The sequence below is a fragment of the Notechis scutatus genome, chromosome 1 (assembly GCF_049901735.1).
Source record: "Notechis scutatus isolate UNSWTSFEM ecotype Mainland chromosome 1, rNotScu1.2, whole genome shotgun sequence".
Classification (NCBI taxonomy): Eukaryota; Metazoa; Chordata; class Lepidosauria; order Squamata; family Elapidae; genus Notechis; species Notechis scutatus.
This window is the reverse complement of record NC_142009.1, coordinates 234,334,364-234,354,196: the sequence shown is the minus strand read 5'-3', so window position 1 is coordinate 234,354,196 and position 19,833 is coordinate 234,334,364. Positions and strand designations below refer to the sequence as shown.

General features: G+C 38.1%; 1 protein-coding gene across 1 annotated transcript in view; it reads left to right on the top strand.

Moving 5' to 3' along the window:
* IGHMBP2 (immunoglobulin mu DNA binding protein 2) overlaps window positions 1-10,902 on the top strand; it is a 65,545-nt gene extending 54,643 nt beyond the window's left edge. Inside the window, exons 13-15 of the mRNA XM_087950708.1 lie at window positions 3,554-4,375; window positions 6,133-6,317; window positions 10,601-10,902. Coding sequence (XP_087806834.1) covers window positions 3,554-4,375; window positions 6,133-6,317; window positions 10,601-10,798 — 1,205 coding nt within the window. The 3' untranslated portion in view covers window positions 10,799-10,902. The remainder of the gene's footprint in view (window positions 1-3,553; window positions 4,376-6,132; window positions 6,318-10,600) is intronic.
* The last annotated feature ends 8,931 nt before the right edge of the window (window positions 10,903-19,833 follow it).

Here is a 19,833-nt window from a genome sequence, read left to right as displayed (position 1 = left end):
TTGCAGCAGTAGTCAAGCCAGGCAGCCAAACGAGAGCGGAAGGGCCCCAGAGTATACACACACTGAACACAAACACTGTTTGTAGTTTAAATAGTTTTTAATCCAGTTAGACTTTAAGCATTGTCATTCAGTCCATTAAGTCATTCACAGTATTTCCATCCAGTAAGACTCACTAGTATAGTCCAAGTCAAGAGTCCTTGCAATATCTTTATCAGCCGATAAAGATATCTTCTCCTCCTCCGGTTTCACTCTCCAGAGAAACAAACGCTGGATATTCAGTAGAATTACGCAGTAAATCAGCAAACAGTAGCAAACAATAACAGTTCAGTCACAGGCACTCACAGTCAGTAATCACAGTTAGTCGCAGCAGCACACAGTAACAGTTACAGACAGTAACAGCCAGCCAACTTTCCAGCTTCTAATGCTTCCTTATATTGTAACTTCTAACCGCACCCTTAATCGGCTAATTGCCTGCTGCATTGTGCTTAAAGTGATAAGCACTTAAACCATGATATCTAAGTTTTATATATTTATTCACCCAAACCATATTTGGTATCAATGTTATACCTAACAGCTTCCTACAATCTTTTAATTCTTAGCAAATAAATCTGTGCTTATATTCTAGATGATTATACACACTGTGCTGGTTTTTCTTTTATTTAGAATGTGAAGTGAAGTTTAAAGGTTGGTTTGGTTTTCTAATTGAACCTGCCTGCCTGCTTCTTCAACATTAAAGTTGCTTGTTCCCTGTTCCTAGGTGAGGTGCAGCTTACCAGTTTGCATATAGAAGCTTTGATGGAAGCTGGTGTGAAAGCCAAAGATGTAGCTGTCATTGCTCCTTACAATCTTCAGGTCAGTGCATCCACTGCCGTATACTAAGAAACATGTCATATTGAATAAAAATTGAAAACTAAGTACAAAACAATAGAAGGAAATATGCTAGCATTGATGATGTTATCTAGTTTGGTAATGAAATGTCTGAAAGAAAACCACCCAGTTCAGAGAGCATCAGTGACCCCACACACTAAGTACAAAAGAAAATGAAACTGATTTGAATCTTCAGGGACCTAAATTACACTCAATGATAAATTCAGTGAGGTAGAGACAGAACTTTATTCTATTTTCTTGACCTCTGTGGACTTAACGCGCTCTGTGTGCTGTTTGGTGTAGACCTAGCAACTGCTTCCAGCATCTTCTGGTCTACAGTAACTTAGGAAGATCCCCATTCCTCCCTCCAGGCTGTAGGTCCTACTTCACCAGTTCAGAATTAGTAGAATGAACATCAAATATAGCTTTTTGTTCCTTTTTCTAGGGAGCAGTCTACCTGCTCAGACAGAAGATGCTTAATTTCTTTTGGAAGCAGAGGACTTTTTTCAGTAAGATGGCATTCATTTCCTGTGGCAATAAGTGCTTTGTTTTTCAGGTCGACATGCTAAGAAAACATCTGTATCAGAAGTATCCACAACTGGAGATTAAATCAGTAGATGGCTTCCAAGGAAGAGAAAAGGAGGCAGTTGTTTTTTCTTTTGTAAGATCCAATCGAAAAGGTAAATCGGTCATAATTTAGAGCCATGCAGAATGAAAGCAAGGAATTTCCAAGAAGGAATTTCCAAGAAGCACTGATGCTTCTGCATGTTGCTACGGTAGTGATTGATTCATGATTCTGACTATGGAATTAAAAAGAACATTATGATTTCCTATATAATTCTTTTTAAAAAGAGACCAGAATGGGGAATAGTAAAAAAATGATAAAATAATTGAGTCAATCTTTTTAGTAATTAAAATGATAAAATAATTGAGTCAATCTTTTTGGTAATGATGGTGACTGTTGTTCAGTTTAAAATGTCTATCTTGAAGCACACGTGAATCATAACTATTGAGATGTCTGTGAATGTAAGTAAAAATCTGTTTCTAAAGTCTGTAAATATTTTTCTTCTTTCCCATTATAACAGTGGAGCATGATGTGGAGAGGGATTTCTTCTCTCCTTCATATGGTTGCTGGAGAGAAAAATCCCCCCGCCCTCCCATTTATGGATTAAAATAGATAAGCAAATTGTGGTTCATTGTTGTCTGTGTATTATGTCTTCTGATATGATTTTGACACTTGGTAATTACTTCCCAGGTTAGGCTTCTCAAGCACAAATTGGTGACTCACGTATTTTAATGTGCCCTTTAATGTTTATTTTTCCATTTGTCTTCTGCCTAGCTCCTTATATGAGACTCAACCCCATCGGTTATGTAGTTGACTCATCTTGGCATTTGCTATCTGTTATTATAAAGTCTAAAAAAACCTGGAGATCAGAAATAACTTCTATAAAAGGCTTTGTCATTTCTAGCTATTTATTCAATCTTGGATGCTGCTTTTTTTTAAAGATTATGCTGAATATTTTTCTGACCTTTATCAGGCTTGTTAATAATTAGAAATGAGCAAAACGCATTTGCAATACTTCAAGAAAACTTCCTCCCGTTAAATTCTGCTTGTTAGATACAGCTCCAATCTCAGAGCAGTTCTATTATGGACACAAATTTTATAACTCTTATTTAATCAACATCAACAATCCATACACTTTTCCTCCCAGTTGTGAAACAAAATGAACACTTGAACGTCTTTCTGAAGTCATATCAAATGCTTAAATTTCTTATTTTTCTAGCTCCTGGCTGTTTCTTGAATTTTGCTTTCCTTATTTAAAAGTAAAATGGGTTGAAACTGGATTTCTCAGAAACATATATTAAAATAATATTGCAACCTACCCAATGCTTCAGTGTTCATTGGACCTTCCATGCCCAAATTTCAAGCAGATTGATATACTGTATTCCCCTGAAATGAAAATAAACTTGAATTGAAGCATTTCTTCTCTCCCTTACTTTTACTTATCAAAAAAACTAGGGAGGGCCTTCTGAGATCCTTCGAACCCCTCTTTTCCTTCTGTGGGTTGAGATACCTGTAGCATGATGGTTGTCCAGGCTGAGGCTTTCCCTTCTGTCCATAAGGTCATTCCCACATATTGGTCTACAAGACAAGTTATCAATCTGTCAAAATGATGCCCATAAACACTGTCAAATGCATCTGATCTTTGTCATACACTCGATTAGGTGTGGTTTTGGGTGATTATGAGGTTTGGCTACATATATTTTGTACTTTGAAGTCTGTCACTATGAGCATTCAGTTTGAAATTAGGCACCAGCAATGACACTCCCACCTCAGATTTCATAGTTTTACAATCATGATAATTAAGTTATAGTATGACTGTTGAAATCTTCATGGGATCTGCTTATGCAGGTCCTTGGTGCTGAAAATGTGTTTGGGTTTGTTTGTAAATAAATAAATTTGTGCCTGTGCTCTGTTCATATGTTCAATCCATTTTAGAAATGCCATTCTTGGGCAATAGTTTAGATAATTATAGAAAGAAGCAATCTACTTCACTGAATCCCATGGAGTTCAGTCTAACTTGCTTCTGAGGAAATATGCTTGCAATAAAACTGCCTCTATTATCATTACTTTACATGGTCTGCAAAGCTCTGCAACCTGACTTACTGTTTTTATGATGTGTAGGTGAAGTGGGATTCCTCGCCGAAGACAGGAGAATAAATGTTGCAATTACCCGGGCCCGACGTCATGTGGCTGTAATCTGTGACTCTCGAACCGTTAGCAGCCATAGTTTTCTTAAACGACTGATGGAGTATATGAACACCCATGGAGAGGTGCGCACAGCCTTTGAATACCTGGATGACATTGTACCCGGAAACTACACTCCCAAGAATTCTCTGGGTCCCCATAACCAGGAAAAGAGACTTAAATGCAGCACTGCCCCAGTCCCAAAGGCTCTTGGAGGGAAACCAAAAGGAAGACCGGCCCCAAGGCCTAGAGAGAGGCTAACAGAATGTTCCCTGGAAAACACTGGCAAAGTCGCAACATCAGAAACCAAAGGGAATGAAAACTCATGTAAATATAAAGCAAAAATATTGGAGTTTCTGGACAGTGGTGAGGCCCAACTGGATTTCCCTTCCTCTTTAAACGCTCACGATAGAATGCTTGTCCATCAGTTGGCTGAAGAATACGGGCTGCAGCACTTGAGCACCGGAGAAGGCAGCGCACGGCACATAAGTATTCATAGGAGAGATTCTCCCAGAGAATTATCTTTGGGAGATACTGTGGTTTGTCAAGCTGAATTAATTCAGGGCTGTCCAAAAGAAATAGATGCAGGCAATGAAGAGAGGGAGAGCGGTGCTGGCCCAGGGGCCACAGATCTAAAAACATTGCATGCCGAACGGATGAAAAGAGAGAGAGATAAGAAAGAAGAGAGAGTGAAACAAAGCCGAGAATCTAATGTAAATCTTCGGGAAGTAATTGGGAAGAAAGAAAAAAACACTGGAGGTGAGAAAGCCATTTTTAAAACTTTAAAAGATACCCCTTTTGTTCTTTTTCAATCTGCTGGGAATTAATCTGTTTATCCTGTTTTTCTTTGTAATCCCTATTTAGATTCTCTCCTGACAAAGGTAGTGTATCCTTTGAGGAAATTTTAAACCAAAACGCAGCCAGTAGAATTCTCTGCTTTAAATATCAAGCCTCCTGTTTTTATACTGTGCTTACAGAAGGAGTTGCTAGAATTAGCAGGCTTACTTTTAAAACACCACTATTTTTGAGAGCAGCCACAAGTTTCAGATCTAGGAAGCACAGTGCATTTTCCACAAATAGGCTTCTTTTGAAAATGTCAGCCAAACATTTGTCCTGGCTTTTGGAAATACATGGATTTTCCCCAAAACCAGTATCTCTGAAATTATCAGAACAGATGACCTAGGGCAGACATGGGCTTGCTTTGTGCAGTTGGGTTATTGCTTAGAACATTTTGAGGAGACAAAGTACAGATCCTTTGCTGACACCAAGCTGAGGCAGACTACATGAATATCCTCTAACATACTCTAGTTATCTTTCTCAGATCTTTATGTTCGCATAGAGGCTAAACATGAGCTTGTCAATACAAATGGGGAAAAAATGGTATCAATAGAAAAAAAAACACCTTTGCTTTGCTAGGAGGGTGTGTGTGCACAAGCCCCCGAGTATTTGCACTTACTAAAATGAAACCATTGAATGTGTGCATAGATACCTTCTGAAATTCACATCCTCCCAGATTTCTAAAGAAGAAGAAAATCTCCTCTGGTGCATTGATAAGACTGCTATAAAATACAGAGACAATTGGATTTCTTGGGCATGGGAATAAACCTGTGTCCAGGCAGTGCCTTTGGTTTTGATCTAAAATCAAGAGTGTTGGCCCCTAATTTTTGAATCAGTAACATTTTCTGGAGCAGCCTTCTCAAACTATGACAACCCTCCAGATGTATGGTTTTCTACTGTCAGCAGCCCTAACTTTAATCTCTCTTCCTTCTTTAAAAGTGGTCTCTAAAAGAGTTTCTAATTAAGTTGGGCAGCTTCAGCTGAGCTAGTCTCAGGCAGTTTGTCTTCATATCCACAAGCCAATGGGGTGTCTCCTCTAAGAGCACCAGACACTGCCTATTTCAGATTGAGCTATGAGGATGGTCTGGCACCTGAGTAGAAGAAGAGTGTCTTTGTTTTTAACCGTATTTTATGGATTGCGGTGAGCCACCTTGAGACATTGTCTGAAATAGGCAGCCATGTTAAGTCCTATAAACAAAAAGATAAATAAATCTCATTATTGCCACTCCGTTATCATGCTTTGCCGACTCTTATTTGCCCACTTTATCTTACTGACTCCTTTTGAAGTAGAAGTTAGTGCTTTCTGTTGACCATCTGGTCACACAGGACCAGCATCCTGCCTGTTTGATATGTTGCTGATTCTCGCTGTGGAAATAATCAAACTGTCTATGGAGATTCTCAGTCATCCAGGTCATGGTTGTCCCAAATATGTTTTTTTCAAGAGGCAACTGGGCTTTCTTGCTTTTCTTTGAAAACACTTTGCTTCTTGGATGAGAAGCGAAGCGACGTCTTCAAAGAAAAACCAGAAAAACCAGTTGCCTCTGAGAAAAAGCACATTGGGGAAAATCATCAAACTCTTGATCAACACAGCTGTGCCTTTTTATGTCCATAATAAAGTCTTTGTGTGCAGTCCTTTTGTTACTGCTCTCTAATTATTTTACGCCCTTATACTTATTTAGGAAAGGCATCCAGAAAATCCAAGAAGGAAATTGCAGCCGACGAAGATTTTGATTCTATGATCTCTGCAGCAATTCAAGCGGACAATACATGTGGTTTCTCCAAATGCAAAGCCAGCGTAACAACCCTGGGACAACTCTGCCAGCATTGCAACAGACGCTTCTGTCTCAGCCACCATATCCCAGAGGTACGCTTTGGTCTCTCCTCTCAGGCAGATAAAACATGTCCATTTTCTCGCCTCTCCAACCCAGGTTTTCATAGTTAAATGTAATTTTCAGGTGAAATTGAGATGCCATTTTTTAAAGTATTCAATGTAGTTGACTTTTCAAGGAACCTCATCGTAATAAAGGCTGTTCAATATAGGCAAATCCATTGGAGGGTAACTTTCCCCCATTTATCTTAACTTGCAATTTAATATATACATGGGCATATACAGGCAGACGTATTCTTGTGAAAAAAAATCTTTAGAAAGGTAAAGATGGGAGTTCGACCTTATGAAAGTAATGTAGCATAATAAAATACACTGGGCATAATTCACAAAAGAAATTGAAGCTATAGTTGCCTCCAGTTTAATTTCCCAATGACTGGAAATGCATCCCCTGCTGTGCAATCATGAGGAAAAATGTTGCTCTGCAGGGCTGTTTTTGCTCGTAGTCTTTAGGTTTTAAAAATGAAGTGGGTGTGGGGGTTTTTTTTTGTTCTCCTCTTGCTTTTTTAATGGTTAAGTTATTTTTTTTATGGTGATCTGTACTTTTGAAACATCTTTTTATCTCTTTCTAGTATAAAGAATGATTTTATTTCCTGTTAAAGTGCACAACATTCTTTTTCACTCTCCTTCATTCTTTAAATTTATATATACACATGTACACCTACTACCCTTTCTCTTGATTCTTTAAAATGAATTGGATGAAGAGAATGTGCATCCTTCAATGGAATAACCATTCTAGGCCATTAAAAGGCACTTAACCTTGTGGAGCAAATATCTGTTTTGAATGCTGAAATAATGGGATTTTTCTGTGTCCTTTCCATCAAGCTTCTCAGTCATTCTCTCCTTACCCCAAATCACTTCTTTATTTTAAACTCCCATTCACATTCATTCCCAATAGCCAAATACTTGAAGGAGTCTTATGCTCTGGAACAGGGGTCTCCAATCTTGGCAACTTTAAGACTTGTGGACTTCAACTCCCAGAGTTCCTTAGCCAGCTGGCTAAGGAATTCTGGGAGTTGAGGTCCACAAGTCTTAAAGTTGGCAAGGTTGGAGACCCCTGCTCCAGAAGTCTTATCTCCTCAGAGGTAGACCTTAATGTCCTTTGTATCCATTCAAGGGGTAGCCATGAGTATTCTATAATGTGGAAATGTTTACTTGTATATTGTGGAAATGTTTACTTGTACAACTCTGTCAGGTCTATGCATGTGTTCCACCAATGCAGCATTTTAAATCCTGTCTGACAGGAATAAATTAACACTGATTAACAACGAGGAATGTTTTCGGATATCTTCAGTTGGGCCTGATTTATTTGAAATAATTGATCATAGGTTCTTTTAATCTCATGGGAAAAGTGTTGTATCTAGTTACTAGAACATTTTGATCCAAAAGATAAGTATATACAGAAAAAAGTCTGCAAAGTTTGGGTTGTCACCAAAACTGAAAAGCAGGCCAAGAAGAGTGATTTTTTTTATGGACTAACTATATTTATGCTAGAACAACTATGAATCTTAAAGCAAGCTTCAGTCAAGAACAAATTGAATTGTGCAATTCATGAATAAAAATATTGGTCTGCAGAGAAACATCCTAAATGTTTGGATGGGCAGAAGTTTGGATTAAAAGATGTACTGTTTATTGAGTGCTCTGTTGATAGGCAACTAAATGAAAGACACTGCTGTAAGCTAAAATAATAGCAGCAGCAACTCCTAAGTAATGGATAGCTTACCAGCTTCCTACATGGGAGTACTTTCACTGCTTTCCTTCATCCTCTGTAGTCACATCAAGGCACCGAGTCAGGTAAAATAGCCTTTCCTATTTGGTTCCCTCCATGTATGCTGGACCAAGTTCACAGACATCTTCTCATGTTTTAAAGGTTACTAGTTTTAACAATTGGTGTTTCAGTATCATTTTATGGTGGGTATGTGGGCAGGTATTTCAAGGTTTTGTTAACTGCCTCACATATTCAACTGAAAGATGAAATAGAATTCATATTACTCAATCCAGTTGGCACCATGGAGATAGCTGACATAGTATTTCTGTCTCTTCACTGATACTCCCACGGCTATTCTCATAGTTCCAGGGACTAGAAAAAGCCCACATTCATATGCAGAAAAAGATATAAATTTTTTCGTCAGGAGCCAGGATAGCTTTCAAAAGCATTACGGGTTTGTTTCATGCTACCTATATACAAGAATCTGATCTATTAATGGTCAGCGCAAATTGGCGCCAGATAAGACCTCAAGGGAGGCTGGAGTTAGATCTCTTTCAGGGGCGTAGGGACTCCAGACTAAGGGTGTGTTTTACACACACACACACACACGCTCAGCCTGGTCATCTCCAATGTCCTACAACCAGTTTAGTATGAACATTTTTTAGTCTCGGTATAGATCATATTATATGTTTCATATATTTTGTAAGTTGACAGAAGACTTAGTATCTTTTATAAAATAAATATAATTCTCCAGATTCTGAAGAATTATGTTTACTATGTCTCATATGAACTTTATCTTAAAGCTAAGCTTACAGCTTAGTGTTACTGACCAGGTCTGACTTAAAGAAGAAAGCTTTTTGAAATATGTAGCCACAAAAGAGTAATTCCTTTTTTTTAAAACTAGAATATCATTGGTAATTTTAAAAGCATTAGAATAGAACCCTTAATGAAAAGCTAGTTTTTTAAAAACACATTCATATTGTTAGTTTAGTAATTTTTGTCTCATACCCTGAATTTGAATAGGTCTCATTTGACAGGGGGAAAGGAAGATTTTATCTTTTTAGAATTTAAGTCATGGAAAAATTCATATGGGCCAGCCCAAATGCTTGATCAATTAAGACAGAACTAATAAATGTGACCATTTTAGTTGTATGCCTGGGTTTGGTCCAGGACAATCCCAGTTTCTGCATTTTCTTCAAATCTTTTACCAGAGTGTTTTATAGTTTCTTGTTGCCCTGGATAAAATCTAGATGTGATATGCTAATTAAAATAAAGCTTTCTGACATAATATAATTACCTGAGTTGATCCACCATATAATCTTATTTTCCAGAAATTCTGCCTGATTCCATCATCACTTACTACTAATAAAACAGACTTCTATCAAAGCATTTTCAGTCTTTATTATAACCTTTATTTTATTAAAGTGCTTAACTTTTCCCTCTAGGTATTTTCTGCTCATATTTTCTCATAATTTTAAGAATTACTGTGCTCAATCTTTCCCCAGATATAAATTATTATTCTTGGCACTTTGTTTCAAACATACTTTTATTTATTCATTCAATTCATGCAATGTATATTGGCCAACTTGCAAACCGTGATTCTGGGTGGCTGACATAAAATGAAAAGAGTCAAACAACAACAACAAATAGTAAAAACAGCAGAGAACGCATCTGAAGCCCCGCATAGTTATTTTCTTAACCAACAAACCAACTAGGTTTTCAAGGCCTTACCAAATTGGGCTGTTTGAATCGCGGGGGTTGCTGTTCCAGAGGTCAGGCCCTGTGACAAACAAGGGCCCACAAGAAAGACATGGAGGGTATCTGAAGTATATCCATTCTGGCTGGGTCTCAGATCAGAAGCAATAGTATCCCCAGAAACCTACATCAACCAGTGCAGCTTGCCAAATTCTATAATGGGCCTATCCTATAAGGCCCCCCCCCACACACACACACCTTTTTTTTTTTTTTCTGGGCTTCCTCAAGCAATTTTCTCTCCGGGTATTGGCCAGGGTGAAGCCTGCCTGCTTCAGTTAGATAAGTGGCATTTTGTACTTGCTAGCTGCTCATCGGGCTTTGCCAAGTTGATGGCAAATTGGCATCTAGAGATATCTGTTGTTGTATTTATACAGCTGTGTTGCTGTTGATTTTCTTCCAATCCTCTTCAAAAGCATCTGTCTCTCTCTCTCTCTCTATATATATATATATAATGTTGGAGTTTAGAGAATGATGATACAGTTGTATTTTTTCAGACCAAGAAACCAAGTTGCCCAGAAGATGGAATTGAGATTTCCCATCCACTTGTAGAGTTTAAAAAGAAAATACTTAAGCTGCCTGAAAAGATGAATTAATTTCACTTTAGTTTCTTGGGGGGGTTTGATTGCATTTTTTGTTTTTGTTTTTGGAATCAAAAGAACGGTCAATGAACAAGTGAACTACTTTATACAGTTTTGTAAAGTTTAGGGCAGATGTATGAAGTAGTGTAACCTCTCATTTTTCTTTTACTAATCCTTTTTGCTACTGGAGTATCTTGATCTCCTGCCTTTGTTTCCCACAGGTTCATGGATGTGGGGAGAAAGCCAAAGCAAATGCCCGGCAGAGAATCAGCAAGGAAGGGATCCTCTATCCTGGGAGTGGGGTGAAGGACAAGTCCTTGGATCCTGCCAAGAGAGCTCACCTCCAGAGATGCTTGGACCAGAAACTCAGCGAACTGTCCAAACAGCGAAAGAGCAAAAGGAAAGACAGAGAGAAATAAGAGGATGCCTGGCTTTGGAGAGGCATTAAAGCCAACAAGCTATCCTTTAAAAGCTTGTTCAACTTTGCAGGAAAAAAAAAAGCTAATAAAAAAAATTGAACACTTGGCCTCCTATTTTTCTTTATAACCAGAACATGCTTTTGAATGCCGCAGTTCTCAGAGGACACAGCACTGGCTTAAAGTTGCATACTGAAAAACCTTAACCTGGAGATTTAAAAAAAAATGCTCTTGGTGCACCTTATGCTGTAAAATGTGTTTCTCCCTCTTGCCTCAAGGTTATAAAACCCTGTTCTTTTAAGGGGAGAAATGGCAGGCCGCTTTGCTTTTCAATAATTGCTTCAGTTGGCAGTGTAATCAAATACACAGTGAACAGTTAAATAGGCAGCTACGCAATAAAGAGGGATGTTTCGTTAAGAGCGTGAATCAACGAATGTAAGAAACGTAGGGATGCAATGCGTTTGTGGAAGTGATAGGAAGGGAAAGGATGTTGTAGATCTGGATGAAGGTGAACTGATATTGTGGAGTAGAGGTCATTAATGAATATATGTGAGAAAGTGAAGACGTAGATTTAATTATGAAAAACCTGTATGTGTTTGTATGATCAAGAATATTGGTGCATATGCAAGAAGAAATCGATAATTTGATCATAATTTCACGATTCTCTCCATTAATGTTTATATTAGAGCCAAGGATGAGCCTGGGGGAAACCTGTGCATGACCTGAATCAATCTGAGAAAGTGCAGAAAAAATTAGCCTGCTAGTCGATAGGGATGGATGGGTGGGAAAAAGATGAACGAGTGCAATCAAAGTTAAATGGGCTACTTGGGGATCAAAAAATGAATGGGAGCTGTTTTGTGACCATTTACTTAGCGGAACTTGTGCTTTAAATGGTATGTGTTTTTAATATGTATTTTTTTTGTAGACATTGAAAAGCAATTCTTTTGTATGGTGATTTTGATTATGATAAAAGACAGGTTTGTGAAGCACACAAAGATAATAGAAGCTTCTGACTGCAAGAGAGGCTATAATAATGACACAAGTGGATCTTGGGGGGTTGGGGAAAATGCAAATAGGAAAAAGGGAAAATAAATGACCGGAAGTAGAATGAGTAAGGGAAAAGTACAAATCCTGAATGAAGAATCATTTGTAGGTTAGGTACACTCTCAAGATAATTAATAGAAAGTAGACACAAGCAAGGGGATGTGGACGTTATTTGGAAAAGAATATATATAGTATAAAGTTACAAATGCTACAGAAATATATGCAGTTACACTAATGAGTGTTATAAAGGATGTTTGAATGATAGTGAGTGGGGGTGAACAAAACATTGCATATAAAAGAATGATTGCTGCAAACATTAGGATGAACAAAGTATATTTTATGACGTGTACAGAGAAGAATGTAACAACAAAGAATATGAAACAAAAGGCTGAATTAAGGTAGAGGCAAAGAAAATGCAGAAGTAATTTTCACTGAAGTAAAACATTGTTTTAGAAATAGGTGAAAAACTGAACAAGAAGCATCCAGCAGTGAATGAATTAACCAGTAGAAGAAATATACGTAGCTCCAGGTTGAACTGTGGAGTCCTTGATGTTCTCTGAGGTTGCTTGTTTACTTGCAGACGTTTTAGTTACCAAACTGAATGAATTAAAAATGAAAATGAGAAAACTGAATTGGAATATATACCAAAAGTGAGGAAATAATGAAGTAGGGTTATGGAGATTTATATGGTGATATATTGAAGAGTGGAATTAAGGAAAGGGAAGGGAAAAAAAGAAATGGGCTATCAGTGCAGGTGGAATTACTGAAAAGTTTAAAATATGGATGTAGTTTTATTATGGAGTGTCTGTGACTTCCTTAATACAATTATTTAAAAACTGCTAAAAAGAATGCAAAAAAGTTTTGGTTTGTAAAGCGTCAGTAAAAAGTATATGGCAAATTGTTGACTGAAAATGTACAGAGGTGATAATGAGCAAAATTAGAGAAGAGTCATGCAGCTTTATGTCAGTGACATGTAGACCAGATATTTGCTCCTCAGCAATTAACTGATAAATGTATGAATGTGATGTAGAAAGTTTATTAAACATTAGTTGATTTAGAGAAACCAAATGACGATGTGAATAGGCTTGAATTATGAAGTGCTTTGTATAAAATAGTGAAGTTGGTTACTGAATACCATAAAAGCAGTGTATAATGGAACTAAACTATGTGCAAGAATAAATGGTTCAATAGTTGAGTAGAGAGTAAGACAAGGATTGTGATGTCCCATTGTTTACTTAATGTACTTATGGATAAATGTATAAGACTTAGACTATTGGAAGCATATTGGTTGGGAATGTAAATGTGCACTTTTGTTTGTCAAAGGCTGAGAACTAGAATAAAGTGAGGTTAATATCAGGTATATTGTATAATGCAGTAAGGAGTATGAAAATCAATGTACAGTAATATTTTTTTAAAGGTATGAACAATTGCAAGTTAAACATAAATGATAAAAATCTTTGCCAGATGAATGGATTTGTGTGCCCTGATAATTTTCTACAGATGAAAAAAATGGCTGGAGAAATGTTCAGATGTACAAATGTTAATAGAAGAGTAGTGTTAGGAGGAATGAATGTTTTTTTGAAAGAAGCAAAAATGGCTGTGTCTAAGAAGTTGCTTTTGCTCACATTGTTATATGGAGGCGAAGTTGTGTATGTCAGGCAAAGCATAGTACTAAGCTGAATGCAGTTGGAATAGGGTACTTTAATGGTGTATATAGTAAAGCCAGAATCAGAACTCAATCCTGAGAGAGGGATAAATGAATGGAGATGTAATGCAAAAGTGAGTGACAATATGAAATAATTAGATTGAAAGTGATTGGTTATAGGAATAAATGAATGAAAGTAAATGAGGGATTGAGGACTGAATCACAAAACAAATATATGATGGAAAATTAATGGATTATGTAGAAGGGAGTGACTGACAACTTTTCAGTTGAATGACAGAAATGAGAACCTGAGAAAACAGAGGTGAGAAATATAAAGAACAACCTTTTCCTCTCTCCTTTTGATCATTATGGTCAGATGGATGGATGACTTCCATACGTTCAGGCAGAGAAAAATCTAAAATGAAACCCACGCATTGGCTATTTAGATTCATTTTTCTTTCTGACTTCCCTTCCCTTATCTGCAAAAATTCCGTGTCTCTTCCCAGCTTGCCTTGAAGAATAATACCGCAGTTTGCTTTGAAGATATCTAAAGAAGACAAATAGCTTTTCTTTCAAACTGCGTAGCCCTTTTTTCTCAGTCATTATAAAATCTCTGAAGCAACATATTTTGGTCCACTATTCAAACCCAACTCTAAAAGTCCAAATGGGCATTGCTCCTTTTAAGTAGAGGGATTTTGGCAAAATATGCCAAATGTAGAGAATATACCAAATGTAGAAAATACTTCTTTGATCATTACACAAGTTGTAAAACAAAATTGCATATAATGCAAGCATCCACACACCCCATTATAACAACAGCATGTTCTTTTGAGCTTGATGGCGGGAAGAGTGGCTGTCCAGCATTCCCACATCTATTTACCATTCTGCTTGGGTTTGGTGAAAGTTGGAATCTAGTACTATCTGAATTCATCACAGTTGTTACCATTTATTTTATTTGTCAAGGCCACCCAACCCAGAAAGTTTGGGCAGTGGTCAATGGAATTTGGAGTAGATCCAGACACACAATAGCTTCTTAGTGCATCAGGAAAAGAAATAAATTGGCGCAGCAAAAGGAAGAATTTGGATCCAGAACTCCAAGATCTTTTTATAAAATTACTGCAGCATTAGTAGAGAGATGTGATTCTGGCATTTTTGACAACATTCGTATCCAGCTGCCTCCTGTTGTCAGATACAGTGGTTTATTTTGCATAGGAGTTGCAAGCTACAGATGTTACCCTCTTAGGTATACCAGGATCACACTACTAAAATTCAGCAGCAAAATCCCAACTTTCCGCAATATTTTGTTATTGGAGCATTATGAAGTAAGGATGGAAATGTCAAGCCTTTAAGCAGCAAATACCAGCCATGTGACTTGGGCTGAAAAACCTTTTCAAGGTTTAAAGGTGGGATAAGAGCAGAGAAGCCTCTGACTTCCTTCCCCAACTTTACAATCTCCACAAATGTAAATTTAGAAATAGATGAGAAACTAACACTAATTCTTTTTAGGGCTCATCCTTGTGGTGCTTGCAACTTCCTGTAAAACCAGATGTTTGAGTTATTCATCTTTGATCTAATATGCAGATATTTTTCTGACTGGCTGCAGTTCTCAAGGTCTCAAGAAAAAAACTATCCTAACCCTGCAACTTAGTGTCCTTTTAATTGGACACTTTTAATTTGATTGGAAATTAGTTGGGATTTAACCTTTCTGCAGGGATGTGTGCTATGGTGGAGGGCTTAATTTGGGGCTACCGAATCTATAGGCTAGATTTTATTTTTCTCAGAATCCAGTAATGTTTGATGCTTTTTGAGGTGCTTTGAATGGAAGTTGTTAATTTACAGAACCAAATAAGTATAAAAATGGTTGCGTTTATTTCATTCCGCAAAACTAAACATGAATAGAGAAAGAGAAAGCTCTCCCTTTTCACGAGGGCTTGCAACAATATTGTCCTTGTTCATAGGTTTGCTCAAATATAAAAGAAGAAACTGCATTACTCATTTATGGAACTGGTTTTGATTTATACTTCATTATGTGAACAGACTGCCAAAATATACAGTAGGTTATTAACAATTTTTGTGGCTCCTACATTTCTGAGACACGGATGGCCCTAGTCCTAGAATAGTTGTGGCAGAAATTGTGCAGTCTTGGACTTGGCCCTCCTTTTCTTGCCAAGCAATGCATCCTTGAGGATCCATACAAAAACCCCTGTGGTTTTTACCATCAGCGGGTATGTTAACCTTGAGTCAATTAACCTTTCTGAACTCAGAGAATTATTGGCTTTTCTTTTTGGTCATTGTCTTGAAATTAAAGTGCTGTTGATGTTTTATCATCCAGATAAACTAGTTTCATATCATTTCTGTGATGCTAAACACAACATGGCTTCAACCTTGACTGCACTTGGATTTAACATGTATGACTTAAGAATAACCTGAGACTACAATAATAAAACGAAATGGATTTCTTTAAAAAAAACCACAACCATAATTATGGCTTAACATAAAAAATAAATTTACACAGTTTAGAAAATCACGGTGACACAATGTTTTAGAGCAAATGGAGGCTACAAAGTCAAAAGCAGATTGATCCAAATTGGCTCTAATGAGGGCAGCTTGATTATTTATTTATTTATTGAATTTATATTGCTGCCTATTTGCCCATGGTGACTCAAGGTGGCTTACAGAATATAAAACCATATTTAAAACTAACAAAAAGAATCAAATTAATATAGTACAATATAACAAAATCACGCCCCACCTCCCACCCCCTGCCCCAGCAACAGCAGATCATACGAGCCATTTAATGGGCTCCATCCCGCTCTGGGTTCCCCAGTCCCGCTGGCAGAATCAGGTCTTCAGCACCTTCTGGAAGAGTATTAGAGTGGGGGCCGTTCTACACTCTGGGGGAATGATGTTGTAGAGAGGGAGCCACCATAGATGAGGCCCTTCTGGGTCCCACCAGGTGTATCTCCCTTGGGGATGGGACCCACAGCATTCTCTGCCTTCCCGCTCTGATGGGTCAGGTAGATGTGACCGGCAAGAGACAGTCCCTCAGATAACCTGGTCCCAAGCCATGAAGGGATTTAAAGGTAACCAGTATCTTGAATTAACTATTGAAGTAACTTTAACTTTTAGAAGATCCAGATCACAGCATACTTGATATAGAGGATCTAGAAAGCTTTTGAAGGGCTCATAGAAATAGGACAACAAACCAATAACTGGCTAACTTCATTCATTCATTCATTCATTCAATCATTCATACATTCAGCCTGCTCTAAATCAGGGGTCTCCAACCCTCGGTCCACGGCCCGGTACCAATCTGCAGCTTGTTGGGAACAAGCTCTGTAAGTGGTAGATGCACACATGAGTGTGCAAAGTTCCATTTGTGGGTACATGCACAAAACCATCCCCTCTCCCCCTGCCGCCATCATCACTGGTGCCAGTCCATGGAGCTGGAAAGGTTGGGACCACTGCTCTAAATGGTCAGGAATCATCTCTAATATCTGAGCTGCAAAATTCTGCATGGCCATGAGAGGGCAGCAAAGAGAAACAGAAATCTTCATCTTTGCTGCCTTCTTTACTTTACTTTATTGTCACTGCACCTCGTACAACGAAATCAAACATCATCTTCAGTGCACATCATGACCATGACCATGAAAATAAACATACATCCTTCACCCTCCACACATTGAACCGGTCAATTCTCATGGTCATCCAGAATTTTGCAAACCTGAGGACCTGCTGCAGGGATCTTTGGAGTTGTGAGCCAAAACCTCAAAAGAATTCCAGTTTGGGGAAGGCTGTTATAGGCATTTTTAAACATCTCCTGTGAGCAATTGTGTAGTATAAACTGGAACCCCCTCATAACTTCCTGAAACTAGTCATACTCCAATTGGCAATACCAGACCAAGCATTTAAACATATTCTCGCTTGCAATCACATTCCTTGTCTTGCTTTTCTTGTTGCATTTTCATCTTTAGTGTTGGCTCATTACCCTCTCCTTGCACCCTCCATATGCTCCATTGTTGGCAGTTGTGTAGTACAATCAACATCTTAATTGATATCCCAGTGATAAATCTAATAGCTTTTTTAACCAGGATGCAGAAAAAAAAGGTTCAAATGGTGCCCATTTGGAAGAAATGGAATGAAATCCTAGAACTATCCTGGAAGGGCTGGGGCTGCAGAAAACGCAAGCAGGTGTTCCATGTGGATTGAGTGGAAAATAACTAAGCACTTCCAGACAATGACTATCCATAGAGAAAAAGCAGATTTGGGCTGGATGATTGGCTCACGCTGGAAGTTTTTGTAGTCCGAGCCAAGGAGTAAAGTGGAGGGGTGGCGTTCCCTTTTTCCTTTCAAGGAAGCATGATCAAGGTGGGGTATTTGCAAGGACGCTCCTGTGTTTCTGAATTTATCAGCAGTAGGATTGGTTAATATCTGCTTTTATCAAATTATGTCCACTGTTGGAAAACAGCCAACAAAACAGGAGTGTTGTCACCCTACAAGACAATCTACAGAATTTCAAGTAAATTCATAGATTAAATGAAGTTACTGAGCTAAGGTGCGAGTTCTTAGCCAGCTCTTGCTGATCAGGAAAAAAAAGGTAAGCAGAGCTAGATTTACTGGTAGTTAGTTCAATCCTAAAAGGTAAAGCGAGCTAAGAAACCGATGCCATATAGGTTAGGGCTACTTCTATTGGAAGAGCTATGGTAAAGGGTTATTTCAAGTCTGAATGTGTTTCCACCCTCGTTTTATCTTCATGGGAATTAGGGAGGGGCCTGTCTGAGAAGTTTTCTCAAGGTAGTTTCTTGAAATGGGCCATCTGATCCTTACCTTGGTAGAGGTTCTCCCTCCTGGCCTCCAAGGCCCTTTGCCCTTTGCAGGTTAGTATAGGTAGTCCTCAATTTGCAACTGTATTGGAAATGAAATTTCTGTCATAAGTCAAGGCACCTGTGTGACCCACTTTTTTTTTTTTTTGCAGTGATTGATAAGCAAACTCCACAGGTCAATCCATTCCTATGGGTGTTTTCCTCCCAGAAACTATTCAAAAGGGTCAGTGTCTGCCCCCCACCCGCAAAAAAAACCATGTTAATGGTGTCACATGATGTGGAACACTGCAACTAGTCATAAATGCAAACCAGTTTCTAAGAACCAGAATGTCATGTGACTGCAGAGGAAGCTACACTATCGGAACTCTGGAACTATGCGGTAAATATTTGGGGGGCAGGGGCTCCATCATAATACAAAGTGATAGATCATTAAGTGAGGACTATCTGTATTTGAACAGGAAGCTACCAAGAAATTCAAGGGTTGGCAGAATATCTTGGGGGAAAAGATCCCAGAAGAAGATAATAGCAAACCATTTCTACAGCCTTACTTAAAAAAACATTACATGGCTGCATAGACATCTGTTCCCAGCCATAATGCCGAAGTACAACATGCACCATGACATTGTACACAAGGACATAGCAGAGTTGGCATTATGATGTCACAATGCACATTTTGTCATATGTTCCCCTTCAACAGCTCAGATTATGTTCCTGTTATCCCAGACTGAGCACAACTCTTAGATATCTTCATCATACAAGAATTAAGTTTGAGCTGAGTCTTAGGAGGAAGCCATATTAAAAATGGGGTGTGTGTATATGTTTGTGTGTGTTTGACTTGCAAATACTGCTGCCTCTGGACAAGAGATACTGTTTGCATGCATGTGCATGCCCTGGCCACTATCTGTTCTTGTCCACATAGTTGAGAGATGTATGAATATTGCAATTCCACAGATCAGGGGCAATGGGTTGAATATATGAATATTAATAACTTAAAATGTTTTGTAATCCTATTTACCAACCCTTTAAAGTTGTTCGTGACTAACGCTAGTATAAAAGTGCCTGAGGAACCATCATTACCCACTAATTGTGTCTATCTGGGTTTTTCAATTCCCTCCTTCCCTTGGCACAATTAGTAAAGCTTCTTGTGTCATAGAAATTTTCGTCTAACCTGAGAAGACAGAAGTGCTGGCTGGGAATTTAAGTTGAAATCCTTACATCTTAAAAATTGCCAAAGTTGAGAAATGCTGATCCAGATTGAAAGATGGCCAAGCTTATTCAGACTAGTACACTTCACTGACAGAAATCATGTTACCATTGCATTTTTATCGTCCAAGCATTTTACAAAGGCAGGAGTTAGATACAAACGGCTATTAAATAAATGGTTTGGATATTAAAAACTACATAAAGTTGTCCATATCTCACTTTAAGCCGTTTTTAAAATTTTATTTCCATCTTGAATCTCTGGGCTAAAGGATCGATAAGATTCACCACTTCTGCTTTGCAGGAACATTTTTGATCCCTAACCC